The sequence below is a fragment of the Motacilla alba genome, chromosome 2, assembly GCF_015832195.1.
Source record: "Motacilla alba alba isolate MOTALB_02 chromosome 2, Motacilla_alba_V1.0_pri, whole genome shotgun sequence".
NCBI lineage: Eukaryota > Metazoa > Chordata > Aves > Passeriformes > Motacillidae > Motacilla > Motacilla alba.
This window is the reverse complement of record NC_052017.1, coordinates 115,403,474-115,419,441: the sequence shown is the minus strand read 5'-3', so window position 1 is coordinate 115,419,441 and position 15,968 is coordinate 115,403,474. Positions and strand designations below refer to the sequence as shown.

The window sequence follows — 15,968 nt, the reverse complement described above, 5'->3', positions numbered from 1 at the left end:
TTTTGTTCTTTCATATGATGTTTATCAAGATTCCACAGAACACGTTGTAAACCTACAGCTGATTATACTTCTCCACCTTACCATGAAGGCCGGGAAAATGGAATGGAATAACTTAGAAAGACAAGGACAATGTGGACATGATATTCCTGGACTAGCCCCATTTCTCTGTGCCACTACAAATAGGTAGTGAAAGCTGACTAATCCTATTAACACTTAAGGACATTATTTTATAATAATGGCTAGGAGATATCTTTGTTCATACCATTCTGTAAAGAAATGGCCCAAACAGAAAATATGTTTTGTGTGAATCTCCCATTTATCGGACTAGCAACATAGAGCCACCAGAGTGTGTAGAAATCTCAATGCAGTTTGTGGAAATAGAGCAGAGGCTGCAATTCCCAAAACAGTTCAAACAAACAAACAAGCAAGCAATCTGTTAGAAAGTCTGAAGATAGAATAAATATTGTCAGTTTCTTCTGCACCAGGACAGCTACAAGAATCTCCATATGTTTTGAAATGTTTTCTGTTAACCTGTTTGACTGGTCCATGATACAGCTGAAGTAATTGTATCATAGACACTACTGTACATACAGCAAAAAAACCATAATCTGGCTAAAATTTGGAAATATTTCTTTAAGAAAACAGGGACACAAGCTACTTATATGACACACAGATGTATCCTTAACTCTCAATGGCCCTGTGTCCTAAGTATGGGGACAAATGATCTGGTGAGATGGAAGTTACGGTGTAATGGAGATATGGGTACAAAATATTTTGCTGAAAATGGCCTTGCTGCTTCAAAGATGGCCACAAATATTCCATTACAAGTTGAGTGTGAGTGTGTGTAAAAAGATAAGGACACTATCTACATTTACCTACTCTGATCCCAGTTGGCTGCAAAAAGCAGAAGAATCTTCCTGCCGCAGTGGTCGCGATTTTCCAGTACTCCCGGAAACCCGTCTGTCAGAGCCCGTTTGATTCCTGGATCATCAGCCTTGAAGTTTTTGAACATATCCAGATTTAATTGGCGGTATTGGAAGTATTGAGCCAGCAGTCTGAAGGCCTCAGTTTGATGAAACTTTCTGGCTCGAAGAAATCTCAAGATGAAGGCATCATCTGTACGTAAAAACCCAATGTCAGGCCTCGTGATGATCATGTCCCTGACTTGCTGGATATCCTGGTGCAAAATGTCTGGGTTTTCATTCAGTTCCAGGCGAGCTTTCTCTATAGTCTCTGGACTAAGTCCAGCTTGTAAATGGGTCATCTCTGCAAAAACCTCTTTTCCAAATCCTTGACTTCAGATATTTTAGTAGAAGTGCTGATCCCATTCAACTGACGGTCTGCTGTGAGCGTGAGCCATTCAGATGCTTTTTGCTATCAAGCTGATATTTAACAAGCAAAAGCAAAGGGCTTTCTTATTCTTGCAGAGAAACAGGCAGTTCACATGTACTATAATCCATTCAAAGGAAAGTGTTGTTTATTCCACCACTTACTAGAAGAAAAAGAAAATACATAAAAGAAAGATTAAATGTGTATATAAAGCTTGTAGGAATGCATTTCTGAATTTATTTAGCCATAAAATTTCTTTGTGTAGGAGGATACAAGTCACATAATTTCAGAATGGGTGCATTTGAGATAAGGCAGTCACTAACATCTTGAATGTGAGTTTTCAGGTTTTCAGAAAAGCAATCTGATTTATTGACAATTAATATTAAGCTGTATCAAATTGCTATTAGAATACACTTTTCAAAGCTGTATAGCAGAAGTGTGGGAGTTGCAGCATCCATAACTTCACGCCAAGGATGATAGTAATTTTTTTCCACCATTAACAGGAGCAATATTTCAGCTTCATAAGTAGACAGATTTACCCTCATCATACTAAGCAGAGCAACTGTTTGATTTGATTTTATCACCTGTACTATCAGCTTGTAGCTCTCCTTGAATAAGACCATGAGCTGACTGTAAAACTGATTTTTAAAAAACCTAAAACTCCACCAATACCAGGGATAATATCTACTTTTTAGAAACTCACTGGAAATATTTCCCATTGAGACTCAATATGTCTTCATGGGAAACTTCCCACAAATAAGGTTCTTGATGTATCCAGTCTGGCAGGATTGGTGTTTTAGTTGAAAAGAGATTTATTTTATTAAAAATTCCTTTTCTCAGTATATTGTAGCTTTCCTGAATACCTAGTTCTGAATTTAATTTTGATTTTGGTACTTTACCTGGAATTTGTTTTTACAAGTGTTAGAAGAAAATCTGCTTAAGCTGTTATGTATGAGCAAAACGGTACAGTGAATCTCTTACATTTCAGTGACATAATTAGCAAGAGGCTGTCATCAAAGTCTGTGTAGCTACACTTGTGTGAAATAAGATCAAGGTCTGTTCCAATGTGATACGTGTGTGAGGAAAGATCAAGATCCATACAATTTTTCAGCTATCACAGAAACAGACAAGGAAACCATCCCCCCCCCCCCCCCCCCCACTGGCTTAACAGATCTCTCTTTCTAATTTCTGAAAAAGAAAAATGGGTTTTAAAAATTTAAAGGGAATCCCTCAGTAAAAGACATACTTTTTGTATTTGAAGAAAGCTGTTTGGAATGTTATGAATTATTTATAGCAAAACAACCATTTCATTCAGCTACTCCCCTGGGTTCAGCATTCTCAGATCAAACAAAGGGGAGAGCAGCAGCCAAAGCATTTCTTGGTCCCGGATTTGCTCAAAGTTATGTTGCAGGACCTGGAAGCCAATGAGCTCAAGGGATGCCTCAGTTCCCTGCTTTGTGACCTTGCATGTTATTGATAAAAAAATACAGTTTAGATGCCACAGCTGCAGCCCCAGGATGAAATCCCAAAATTTAAATACAGAGTGTTTCTGCATATTTGCTTAAAGGACATTTGTGGTGGGAGATAAGCTTTTCATTTAACAGCAATATGAATTGGACTTTCTGTGGGTGACACAAAGGAGAGTTTATTAAGCATTCTCTTTCTGTATTCACTGTGGAGTTGGAGTTGAAAAGAGCTACCTGCAGAGCAGAGTATCTGATGATTGATCAGCCTGGGAAAACTCGAGGAAGGGCAGAGCTGGGAGAAAAGAGGGCTTTGAAAAGGCACTATGGAGTGCAAATTATTCCAGAAAACAAGTCCCCAGGTTTTGAGGGGTAGTCCATGAGTGCAGGCTACTCAATTCTTAAAGAAATTAGAGCTGTAATAAAGGGGGATTCCTTATACAAAAATAAAGTAACAGTTATTTTCTTTACTCTTGCCATTATTAGACCAAATTGGAGTAATTTCAATGGTATCGACCGAATTCCATTGATGTAAAATTACAGTAGGCCATAGAGAAACCAGGCTAGTATTTTGTGACTGAGATCTCAAGTTAATGGTGACATCAACATTTTCTTGCTTAAATCATAGGTTTATTCACAACTGCCTCCCTGAGTTAGTTAGGAGAGCTAGGGATATTTCAGGGTTACACTGTCATTAGGGGAATGGGGTGTCAGGATTGGTCCCTCCCTAGTTTTTATAGCAAGTGTAGAGTATGGAAACTCTGCAAGAAGCTTATCTGGGGTCAGCATTAGCTCTGGCTTATGACCTAGTATGAATTACAATTCCTTTAGCATTCCTGCGGCTTAGAATCACAAAATTGTGGAATCACAGAACATTTTAGTTTGGAGAGGATCTCTGAAGGTCAGCTGGTCCAATCTCCCTGTCGTGGGCGGGGACATCTTTCACTGGATCGAGTTTTTCGAAGCCCCATTCTACCTGGCCTTGAACACTTCCAATGTTTGAGCATTCACAACTTCTCTGGGGAACTCATTTCAGAGATTCACCACCCTCATAATAAAAAAAAAATAATTCTTTATATCCAATCTGAATCTGTCCTCTTTCAGTTTGAAAATGTTAGCCCTTGCCCTTTTACTCAAGGCCCTAGTAAAAAGTCTGTGACCATCTTTGTAGTCCCCCTTTAGGTACTGTACAGCTGCTGTAAGGGCTCCCTGGAACCTTCTCTTCTCCTGGCTGAACCACCCCAACTCTCAGCCTGTCTTCACAAAAGAGGTGCTCCAGCTCTCTGATAATTTTTGGCCCTTCTATGCATGTGTTCTAAAGCACCCAAGGATTAGCAGCAGACAGCAATCACACACACACACAATTCCCAGTGGTTCATCCATTTTCTAGGAGTTCATGGGAGTAAAACTGTCCCTTCCTCTGCTACTTTTCTGTCTCTCACCTCCACCAAGATGCTTCTTTGGCAACAAAGCAAATTCTTGAAAGGTCAAATTCAGTCTTCTCCAGAAGAAAATGAGATTTGATCAAGGAAATAAAGTCTGGCCTTTTTTATTGGTTCCCCAACTATTCAATGTCAAAAATAGTTCTACTTATTTTCATTAAAGTTTCCTACTGTTTTTAACTAATTTAAATGCTCAGGATTATCCCAAGGTGAGGGACATGCAGATGTATCTTTCTTGTCAGATGTTGTTGCCAAAAAACAACTTGCAAATACTCATTCTATCAGAAGATCCATTTTTAAATGCATTTCAGAGTTTTCTGATAGTGAGCTGAGCTATAACCATGGATTACAGTTATTTGTAGATTATCCTGATTATCACCCGGAACAGACTGCACTAAAATGCTTTATTGGTGTGAAGTTATATATTGCAAAATAATCTAAAATACGTATGAACAATTTTGTCACTTACTGAATCGCAGGGAAATCATGAAGTTAGCAATCCACACTAGCACTATTGCCTTCAAGGAGCTTGATATACATCAGTGAATGATTTGGTTCTCCCACTGCTAACCTTGACAATAAATTTAGTGCTCCATAGCTACCCAGTTTAACTGTCACTGCACTTTCTCAAATGGTTCTGATTTATTCTGATTCCCAAGATATAACAGAAGCTTCATCTCCATTTTCACCTCCTCCCACACATGGCAATTTCTCCTTCTCTTCCAGTGTTGTGTACAGCTCTGATCCATCTGCCAAGTTTTCAGATGTTTACATCTTTGTGCAGTTTGGTTCAGAGTTGTTTTTTCTCCCAAATGAAGATACTGGCCTTGTTTTCCTATTTTGAATATTGTTACTGTGTATTGGCACAGTAGAGTGGGTTATAGTCTCAACAGCTGTTTTTCTATCTTGTGATTCTTTGTTCCCAAGGGACTATTTGCTCTTCTAATGTCTTTTCACAGCCACTTATAATAAATCATCCCTCCAAAGGAAGAAAATTCAGCCTTAAATGAAAAAAAAAATTACAGAGTTTTGAAACTCAGCATACTAAAATCAAAACAAGGAGGGAACTTTCCACCAAAATTGTGGTGTCACATACAATTTTGGCTGTTTCATTTTCAGTTCCAGCAAGGAAATGACAAGGGACAGTAGTGTTCAGCATGGATAACATACTGCAAGTGGGATACAATTTTCAGACAAGCAGCTTACATTTTTTGCATAATCCTCAAGAAAAAAAAAAGGTAATAATAAAATGATAGTAATATTTACTATACAAACTAAAATGAAAATAATACTTTTCCAAAGTATACTAAGCACTTTTCATTCAAAGATTTTAATATGCCTTACTGCTCTCTCCTCAGAGACAGTTTCTGGGTCAGCATTCAATCCCTGTTTGCACTGCATGCCCTGGAAAATTGGTCAAAACCTGCCTGCAGTGATGATGGCAATTGTCTGGATAATTTTGTTCCTGCCCACTTACCAGTCCCTGCAACACCAGTTGCTTCTTTAAACAGCTCATGTCCATTTGGCCCTTTCCCATCCAATTCAGCTCCAGAAAGATTTTAGCTGTCTCTTAATCTACCAAATGTTTTCCATCCAGTCTACAGCTATCTGCCATGTGAAATTTCATTACCACAATTTTCAAATTGAGAAGGCACTAACATTTCATTCTCACCTGGTATTAAGAGGCATCACTGCTAAGGTTTGGCTCATTATATAATTCCTAACTCCTAGCATTTATACAGATATTAGCTGCTGAAATCATGCCAGAGAGGAAGGGAGTGGGCAGGGAGGGAGGGAAAATGGTAATATAGAATGATTTTATCTCAGAGTGTGGGTGTCATCTCATTAAATTTCTTTTTGAAAAATATTTTGATGTTAATTCTGGAAAATCTCTTAGGGCTATGTTCTGCTTAGCAGGAGTTGCTCCATAAGGCCAGGCAAGGATGAATTCATACCTGTAACTAAAGGAATGGTTCCCATAGCCCTTTGTGGCCTTGTGGTGCCTTAGTAGAAACCTGCACTGGAAGTGGAGTAGTCAGACCTAGAAAGGAACCTACCCCAGTTCCATGAAGCAATTTCAAAAGAGCAAAACTGACTCTCTTTCATCCTTGGCTGCAAGACCCTGGCATCTTCCAGAGATTGTGGGGAAAAGCACAGCCCTGAGTGATTTGCCTGAGATCCCAGAGGACACATTTCACAGAGCTGGGAACAAATCATATTTCTCCTGAGCCAAAAGCCTACATGTAAACAACCAGGGAATCTTTCTTCATCGTCCCCTCGACCCTTTTTCAGACTTCCTCTAATATGTTCACGTCTCCCTTGTACTGAGGAGCCCAGAAGAGGACCCAATACTCCAACTGTGGCCTCACCACTACTTCTCTGGAATCTTTCCTAAGGGACCGGATTCTCCCAGTGAACATTAACTAGTTAAATATCGTATGTCTTTCTGCTCCAAGTACTGGTGCTCCTGTAAACCATCACTTGGGATTTGTTGCTTCTTGTCATTATGAAAATAGTGAATGTTTGTGGCTGTGACAGCTGTGTGGGGAATTTGATGGTTTCTCACATTTTCCCAGGGTAGAATCTCTCAGTTCACTTACGAAAACTAACATTTCCTTCAGTTCAGTAAAAACAACACATCATGCATTCCTAGTCATTGTACAATCTTCTTGCTAGTTTGAGTTAGTCACGGATTGCCCTCAGGCTACATCTAAATGTCCAGTGGTGGAAATTTAGCCATGGCACAGCACAAAACATGGCAGAAACTCAACTGATCTTCACTACTCTGCACAGTATGTAGGGCAGGCATGTCTGCAGCACCGATCTGAAGTTGTCCTGCTATTCCTAAAAGCTGCCAGGCAGGAGGAGACAGACAAAGTTGCCTAGCAAACATAAAATTAAAAAACTGTCCCGTTGTCTTTTGACCTAAAATGTGCAAAAATTATTAACTACCTGAATATTAAGGAATTGGACCACATGCCAAGGAGGGGAACTTATCCAACACAGAAATAAAAAAGTTAAACAAAACAGCCTTAACCTCAAGAGTTTGGTTAATTTTTTCTTCAAATCATAGTTTTTAAGTTGCAAGTGTTCACCAATCACATATAATCTGGAAATCCCTATGGGAAACGTATGGTCTGACCTGTGGCATGCCAAAGAAGCAGCAGTTTATGAGGAACTTCCATGTCAGTCACAGTGCAAGCATCACCAAACAAAAGCACTCTGGCCACTCCATAGTAGACAGAGGTCAGTTCCTCCAATAATAGAGAAACATCTTGCAGCAGAAACTAACAGCATGCAAAGCACGAATTCTGACCCTCAAGCCTCATAAAGAAGGTATATGTAGAAATCTGACAGACACAATCATAACACTGGTGTCCAAAAATGCCTAAATGCTGTAGGAGCTGTGTTACGACATCTGCATGAAGAGATACAGAAGAAAGAACAAAACATATTAACAAGATATCCAGTAGGGCATGTTTAATAACATGAGGTTTATCTAATTTTGCAGTTCGTTTACTCCATGCTTTGGAAAATTATGTTCTTTCAAATAATATGAAATGCAATGGTGATATATTACTGTTGACTTCTGTATGCTTTATATGTTATGTCAGACGAAAGCGTCTGTGGCACATCATTGTGGGAGGGGAGAGAAGGGGAAGGAAGGGGAGGGAAGGGAAGGGAAGGGAAGGGAAGGGAAGGGAAGGGAAGGGAAGGGAAGGGAAGGGAAGGGAAGGGAAGGGAAGGGAAGGGAAGGGAAGGGAAGGGAAGGGAAGGGAAGGGAAGGGAAGGGAAGGGAAGGGAAGGGAAGGGAAGGGGAAAAGAAAGGGGAAAGAGGAAAAGAAAGGAGAAAGGAAAGAGGAAGGGATTTCTGCCCCCAGGAATTCATGCAGCCCTTCTGGGTTTTTTTCTCTCATTTCTACTGAAGTCTCAGCACAAACACAAAGCACTTAGAAATTTATCTCAAACTTGTAGAAATAAAGCTTAGTATACCTTTATAATACAGTGTGGGTTTGTTTTCTCAGTGGAGAAACATATCATATTTCAAAGAGTTTATTTCTATAAATATTACTGAAGGAAATAAAAAACAAACAAAGCAAACCAAAATTCCACTAAATTGTTTGAAAATTCTCAAATTAAATTAATGGAGCAGCATTAGATCAAGAGGGAAAGAAATTACAACTCATCTGATGAAAACCATGTGAACTTCTGTTCAGTTTTTCCACTCTATAAGAGACTAATGTTGCTTCCTTTTTTTCTTGCTTTGTTTTGTTTAACTAGTAACACCCAATTGTCACATCTTGTTTGTGTCTATGCCAGAGAGACATTACAGTACAAGGCTGTGAGAGCAAATAACTCACTTGCTAAGCAATAGCACAATTGCTTCAATAATTGCATGCTTAAGTTAACAACTGCATGAGTTTACATCTTTTTGAAGGAAGTATTCTCCATCCTTTTGTGAGGCTGATCATTACTATTTCAACTGACATGGGCCTTTTTTTGGAAGATGAGGAGGCTGCTGTTACATATTTCAGTGAAATGACGTCCGTGTTCAAGGCATGTAGAGTTTAAGGAATTATGACCCAGTGCTATGGCATGGATTCTGCAGTTCCTCCACTGCTGAGTTCAGTTGCACTGCTTACACTACTACTCAGCAGCACTCAGTGCTGCTTAGAGTATCCTGTCTCTGCAACAGATTTGAAATTATAAATTATGATATAATAAAGTAAGAAGGTTTTGTTGAAAAGGTTGCAGTATTTTTCATTGTTTTGTGTTTTCCTTACAAAAGTCTATTATTTAGAAAATACTCAATAGTTTTTAAAGGTAGATGAGTCAACAGAATTCTTAAAATAATCATCAGCACAGATACATGACAGCACAAACTGCCCCTGTAAACTTCAAGGTGGGATACAGACTGCAAATGAGGAAAAGCTCTACAAGGTTATCTGACTCATTATAGGAAAAATTAAACCAGTACCTTTGCTATGCAGTGCATGGCATAATACTGTTACATAATATCTCATGTAAATGTTGGCATTGTATTAACTTTTAGTACTGGAGATAATCTATGTTATCATCTGATTACTCAGACAGCACATGAAAGCAGACTTTCTGTAATTTAATTGTTTCTTCCAAATATAATCCTGTCACTATTTAGTGATGGACAAGGAGTAGCCATCTGCTCCTTAACTTAATTATTCAACGAGCTTGTTAAAATTGAGGAATCAGCATTTTGAAAAGGGGAAACTCCCTTTCTCCTCTGACCTTCCTCACCCTCTCAGGATTAAACCATTGCAAACAGAATTAAAGTCAGGCCAGTAGCATGCATGGGATTTCTCCAGCTGTTATTTGCTTCGCATTTTTTTTCTGTGAGTGAGGTATGAACACCCTCACTCCTTGCAGAGACCAGAACTTAATTCTTGACTTCCTGCAGCAAAGGACCTACATGCTAGACGTGATTCACCTCACTCCTTCTCTGCACCCATCACTGTTTACCACCAGGAAAGCAACAAAATTGACTGACCTGGCACATTCCCCCTCCCTTTAATCACTCCTCTCTCTTTGGAATAAGTGCAACTGGTCAAAACAGGCATCAATTTGCTGAGGAGCAAACAGGTATCTGCTGCTGTTTGACAAGCTCCTGTTTGTCAACTCTTGGCTGTAGCTCTTAATTCATTAACTTAGCTCACAGTTTTAGCCTTTTCCTCTGCACGCCTCTCATCTCTCCCGGGTCTCAAATTGGATCTGGACTTTCCCTTCCAACTTGTGCTCTTTTCCTTCCTTGCCCGGCACCTGGGCTGCTGAACTGATTCTTACAGTCCCATGCCCGCTTGCAGGAAGGATTGAGGCTGGTGATGGAGAAAGAAGACAGGAGGGGAAGAAAGGGCAGGAGAGTGAGGAATGTGGGGAAACAGGGGCAGGGAGGAAAGGAGACAAGGGAGTGGGGTGGGGAGGAGAGCAGACAGGGAAGGCAGAATGGAAGAAGGCAAAGAGAAGAGAATCAGAGGATCAGGGCAAGGACGACTGGAGGAAGAAGAGGCAGGATATATAGGAGGCAGGAAGCAGTAAGCAGGGCAAGGAGAGGCAAGAGGAGGGAGGGGAGGTAAGGGAAGTAGAGGCAGCAGGACAAAGAAGAGAGGCAGAGAGGAGGATAAGGAGACAGGGAGGGAGCAGGTCAAGGAAGAGACAGTGGAGGCAGAGAGTAGGGAGTCAGGGCAGGCATGAGGCAAGCAGTGGAGGCAGGGAACATAGAGACAGGGAAGGCAGTGATCAGCAGAAAGAGGCAGTCAGGGCAAAGAGCAGGCAGGCAGCAGGGACGCAGATGCAGGAGAGGTCGGTTGGCAGACAGGAGAGGTATGTATGTTGGGAGGCAGGAGGTAGGGCACTCAGGGAGCTGGACATGCAGGAGGCAAAAGCCAGAGCTGGCAGGAGGCAGGGAACAGAAGGAGCAGGTCAGGCGGCTGGGCAGGCAATGGGAAACAGGCAGCAGGCTGGGCAGGCAAGGAGTAGGGCAGGCAGCAGGCAGAGAGCTTGGCGGGAAGAAGGCGAGAGACAGGAGGGAATAGGGCTGGCAGGAGACGGGGAGCAGGACAGGGAAGAGGCAAAACAGGCGTAGGGAGCAGGGCAGGCGGGGGGAGCAGGGTAGTGAGGAGGAGGCAGGGGAGAGCAGGCAGGAGCAGGGCAGGCAGGGAGCAGGGCAGGCAGGAAGGGGGAGCAGGCAGGGAGCAGGACGGGCAGGAAGGGGGAGCGGGCAGGGAGCAGGACGGGCAGGAAGGGGGAGCAGGCAGGGAGCAGGGCAGGCAGGAAGGGGGAGCAGGCAGGGAGCAGGGCAGGCAGGAAGGGGGAGCAGGCAGGGAGCAGGACGGGCAGGAAGGGGGAGCGGGCAGGGAGCAGGGCAGGCAGGCAGGAGGAGCGGGCAGGGAGCAGGGCAGGCAGGAAGGGGGAGCGGGCCGGCAGCAGGGCAGGCAGGGAGCAGGAGGCCGGGCGGGAGCGGCCGAGGCCGGAGCTGTCCGCCCCGCGGTGCTGAAACGCCGCATCCCGGGCCCGGCGGGGCGGGGGGAGCGCCGAGAGCCGCCCTGCGCAACCCGAGAGAAGGCAAATCCAAATACCTGCACAGCGCCGGCGGCGAGGGGCTGCGTGGGGTGGGTTTTTCCCCCTGTAGATGTCCTTGCTGCTGAGCTGTGTGGGCGAGAAAGATCTCCCGGCTCTCGGGTTCCGGCTCAGATCTCTCTAGAAAACTGAATGAGCGAGCGCCAGCTCCACGGGGCTGTGATTTTTTTTTTTTTTTTTTTTTTTTTTTTTTTTTTTTTTTTTTTTTTTGGTAGGAGGCGTGTGCGCCAAAGCCTGGGTCCTTCCACTGCCGTCCCCCTGGGTCCTAAGCCCTCCTGCCGCTCCCCCGGCTGCCTCCCGGCGCTCCGGCACCCCGGGATGCAGGCTGGGAGCTCCGCGCCGCCGCGGGAGGGGTGGGAAGGGGCTGCTGGCCGCCGGGAGGGCTTAGCTAGGCGGGCTTCCACCCAGCGGCATTGGCTTCACCGCCTGTTTTCTAGCATCGCCTCTTTCCCAGAGAAAGTCGGGCAGAGCACAGCCTCCTGCGGCATTTACAGCAGCCATGGAAAGGTGATCTTAATGGGCCGTGTATTGTCCATGGGCTGCCTTAATGAACATGGCAGCCTGGGTTTAGAAGAGAAGTTTGTCTGGGTCAGACTGCAGGGACTGTCATCAACAGAACCCGCGGCAAACGTTTAGTGAAGGATGTAAAAAACAGGACAAGCTTCACCCTGAACTCTCTCAGCCCCACTTCCAAGTACTTCAGGTTCAGGAATTTCCCCAGCAACGCAGTGCCTGAGTTTTCAGGATGAATTTGTCCTCCTTGAATTCTCACATTATCTCCTAGAATACTTTTACATTTCTAGAATGTCCTTCCATAATGCCCTTTGATTAGGCCATCTACCCACTTCACAAACTATCTTTCATTAGAGAGATGTGTAAGCTTTAGCTGGTGAGGTGGAAAGAACAATATGAGGGGACTTCTGTCATTAAATTAGGTTCTAAAAATCACTTTCTGTTCAAGCCGCATAAGACCTATATTAAACTGTACTTGGAAGACTTTGGGCGATGCAATGACCAAATTCACACCCATCTGCTCCTATAAATATCAAAATAATATTAAATGTACCAGCAAAGTGCATTTCTTCTTTTGCTGTCCCTGTGCATTGTGGAGCATAATTTCTGGGAATTGGAGGATTAAAGTCAATTTATTTTCTTGGTCTCTGCTTTGGATATGTTTCCTGAGTCAGTTACTGAAGGATCTTGTGTAGTGAAGAACCAGGTGTTAAATTATAAAGACCAAATTCTGCATAGGAAATGGCTAAATAGAATACGACTCTTCAGCATGGAAAAATAAAAAAAGGAGAGGAGTAAGGGTAGATAAAATAACAGTGTGGGGGTTTTTTTTCATCATTCATAATATTCCATAATAAAGAGCAGTGTGAGGAAGAGAAACCTGAACAATATCTCAGTATCATGTCCAGTTTTAGGAGTAGAAGAAATGAAACCCACTAGGGTCTAGCTTTGATTCAAACAAAAGGACATACCTCTTCACAAAATATTTTGTGCATCTCTGGATTTCATTTCCACAGGAATTCACATTTCAGAAAATTGTAGGACATATCTGTGGAAGAAAAATCCATTAAGACCCTTTTAACATGAAATCATAACCTCTGGCTCATGAAGACCCTGTTCCACAAATTACTGGAGGCTGGAGTAATATTTGGGAAAGGATGATTATATCTCTGCCCTGCTCCTATTCTTTACCTTAACCATCCAGTGATGATCACTGCTGGAGGTAGATACTAGGCTAGATGGACCTTTGATCTGACCTAGTACTGGCTTCTCTTATATTCTTACATACAAAGTAGACTTTGAGAATGTGAACACAATTGGATTCCTTTCAGCTTTGCTTTCCCTTAAAAGGGGAAGATCCACTGGTTTTGCTCTTTTTCAAAGGCTGTACATCCAGAGACACTTGCATTTTAGAGGAAACACCCCAATATTAAAGAGCAAAGGCAAAAAGAATCTGTGGGGACACTGACTTGTGATTGTTCTGATTTCCATGCAGAACTATTAATTTAGTCCACAGCATGTGTAAAACTGTAATATGAGGTTTGTTCATCCTGTGACCCAACCACGTTGACTGGAAGAGAAGAAGCAGAACTCAGAGACCAAGGGCTCAAAACTCTCACAAGAGCATTTGTCCCAGCACTTGATGGAAAAGCATTTCCAGCCCCAGGGAAGTTAATACTCAGTAAGTAGTCTCATTAGATCATTATTTTCTGCATAGAGATCAGTTTGGAGATAAAAGAATAAGCACTCTGTTTTCATAATCCCGTTCCAAGCTTCCAGTCTTGCACATATGATAAAGATTAATGTACTAGCTGCTGTAACTATGCAGTACTTCCCTGGGAATTGTTAATAATATTAAGTGGAATGAACATGACTCCATAAACCAACTGCCTTAGGCAGTCAAATGAGTTGCCAAATTGGATGTATGTTTAATATTTGGGGATTTAATATTTTTATTCAGTTTAATTGATGTGTTTTTCTCCTCCCTTACTGTTGCTGTTAAGTGACCAGTGCCTGCTGAGGCCCTGGATGATTGGCATGTACCACAATACTATGATAGAAGCAGATCTCTAAACATATTACAGCAGGGCCTTATATTGATCCCAGTGCAAATATTCCTAGGTTTCTTTCTCATCACCACATTATCACTTCTTCATCACTTTCTTTGTACAAAATCTACTCTACTCTGAGCCCATGCTCCAGGTCATATCATTCTTTGCATTGTCCCAGTCATTACACTTCTTCTGACATTACAATCTCAGGAAAAAAACAGTGTTGAAGGTATAAAACTTTGAGTTTCATGAAGGTATGTCTGGGACATTAGGAACTCCCTTGCTGGTGTGCACAGACTGGAGCTGCAGCCCTTTCTCATTTACAGTGTAGAATATACACAGGTAAGGGGAGAAAAATGTGCTGGTTATCAGTTTGTCACTGAAGGCATCAGAACTGACTGCACCCATGGAGGAAATAGATCAGTTTTGAAGGGGAGGATATTTTATGCAGCCTTTTCTGAAAGTAAAATGGAACTTTGATATTAAATTTATTCTAAACTGACCTTCCTTACTGCCACACATATTGATACTCTGTTAAAAACAAACAAACAAACAAAAACAGGGAGATAACAAACTTGAAAAGGAAATGTATATTTTCGCCACCAGTCAAAAGGATCCAAGTAGCTTTCCTAACCAAGGAAACCATGGAAGGTCAGAGTAGCTGATTGCGCCATAGTCTAGGCATGATAAATAGTTTCTACTCTCTTTGCAGTAAAATATTTTGTCTTCACTCAGTTGGACTAGACACACAATCTCTTGCAGCATTTTTGATTCCCAAGATGTGCCATGAAACTATGGGCTAGTCTGAACATTTATGCATCTCTGATATTACTTATATTACTCTCTCATTTATACAAAGCCCAAAACCATTGAAACAATTTAATTCATCACCGTAAGGAATGAATTTTTGAGTCTAAAAAAAAAAAATCCAAATAAGAGGAAGTCTGGTTTCACTCTGCCTTAAGACTGAAACAGAGATATATATCTTTGTATCACAGACACATATTGATCTTCAGCATTTTGTAGGGTTAGTGTATGTACATGTATATTCCTTAAGTAGGGATGTTGGACCAATTAACCCCACTGGTTGTCTCTTCCAACCTTACTCATTCTGTGATTTTCTTATATAAGGAGAGGAATAGATCCTTCATGAATTCAGTATATACCCAGTGTCATTTACTTTCTCTATGTGATTTCTCCAATATTTAAAATGTTTTTTACCTCTTGTGAACAGGGAATTTGAGAAATTTTATAGTATTGGATGCTCTTGTAGCTTTAAATATTCTTTTGCGAACAATTTGATGCAAGTTTCTAAAATTAACAGTCAATTTTAATAATTAATTGGGAGTTCATTCTTTTTCTCTAATCTACAATTACCATCTGGTTTTATTTCCTTTGAAAGTAACCATACTGAAAGCCCCAGGAGGTTAAAAAATAATAATGCTAAAACTGCTTAGACACAGTAAATCATTATTCTTAAGGGACAAGTAACTCTTAGATCACAGTTCAGAGGGATCCATGTTTTAAATCCTCCCAGGTTTCCTGAACCTTTAAAATATTTAAAAATTTATGCCCAAGAATGCAAAACATATGCAAATTGATTGTTCATATGATTTATTTAATGAGAAGGGTCCAATTTTGCCATTTTTAGTCTTGATATAGAGAATTCACTCTTTTGCTGAGTTCATATGCGATCACCATTTCTGCCACTCTCAGAATAGCATGTAAGTGGGACATGAGCAAAGCTTTGGCCTCGAGCATGTAGAGGGGTGAAGATGAAATGTTCCCAGCTCCCTGGGAATTACAGGAGCTGGTGATGAGATCCAACACAGAGCTGGAGGCCAGCAGCAGAATTCAGGTAAAGTCAAGTGCTCAGAACTGCCATCCAGAACTTTCCCCCTCAGCTCTTGCCTGTCTCTGAACCAGTCTGAACCCCATGGATGGCTTATTTTGGGATTGTAAGGTTCATAGTGTAGACCTAGACTGAGTAGCTTGGATCTAAAGATCAATCAGCATTCAAAAAACTACAGATATCTCTCTGACATTTTGGTGTTGGAAAC

The 15,968-nt window shown here is 41.7% G+C and overlaps 1 protein-coding gene across 1 annotated transcript in view; it reads right to left on the bottom strand.

The window, feature by feature from the left end:
- The window catches only part of CLVS1 (clavesin 1), a 99,398-nt gene extending 87,650 nt beyond the window's left edge, over positions 1–11,748 (bottom strand). The window contains exons 1-2 of the mRNA XM_038128868.1: positions 11,344–11,748; positions 876–1,492 (exon numbers count right to left, since the gene is read on the bottom strand). Coding sequence (XP_037984796.1) covers positions 876–1,264 — 389 coding nt within the window. The 5' untranslated portion in view covers positions 1,265–1,492; positions 11,344–11,748. The remainder of the gene's footprint in view (positions 1–875; positions 1,493–11,343) is intronic.
- Between the last annotated feature and the right edge of the window lie 4,220 nt (positions 11,749–15,968).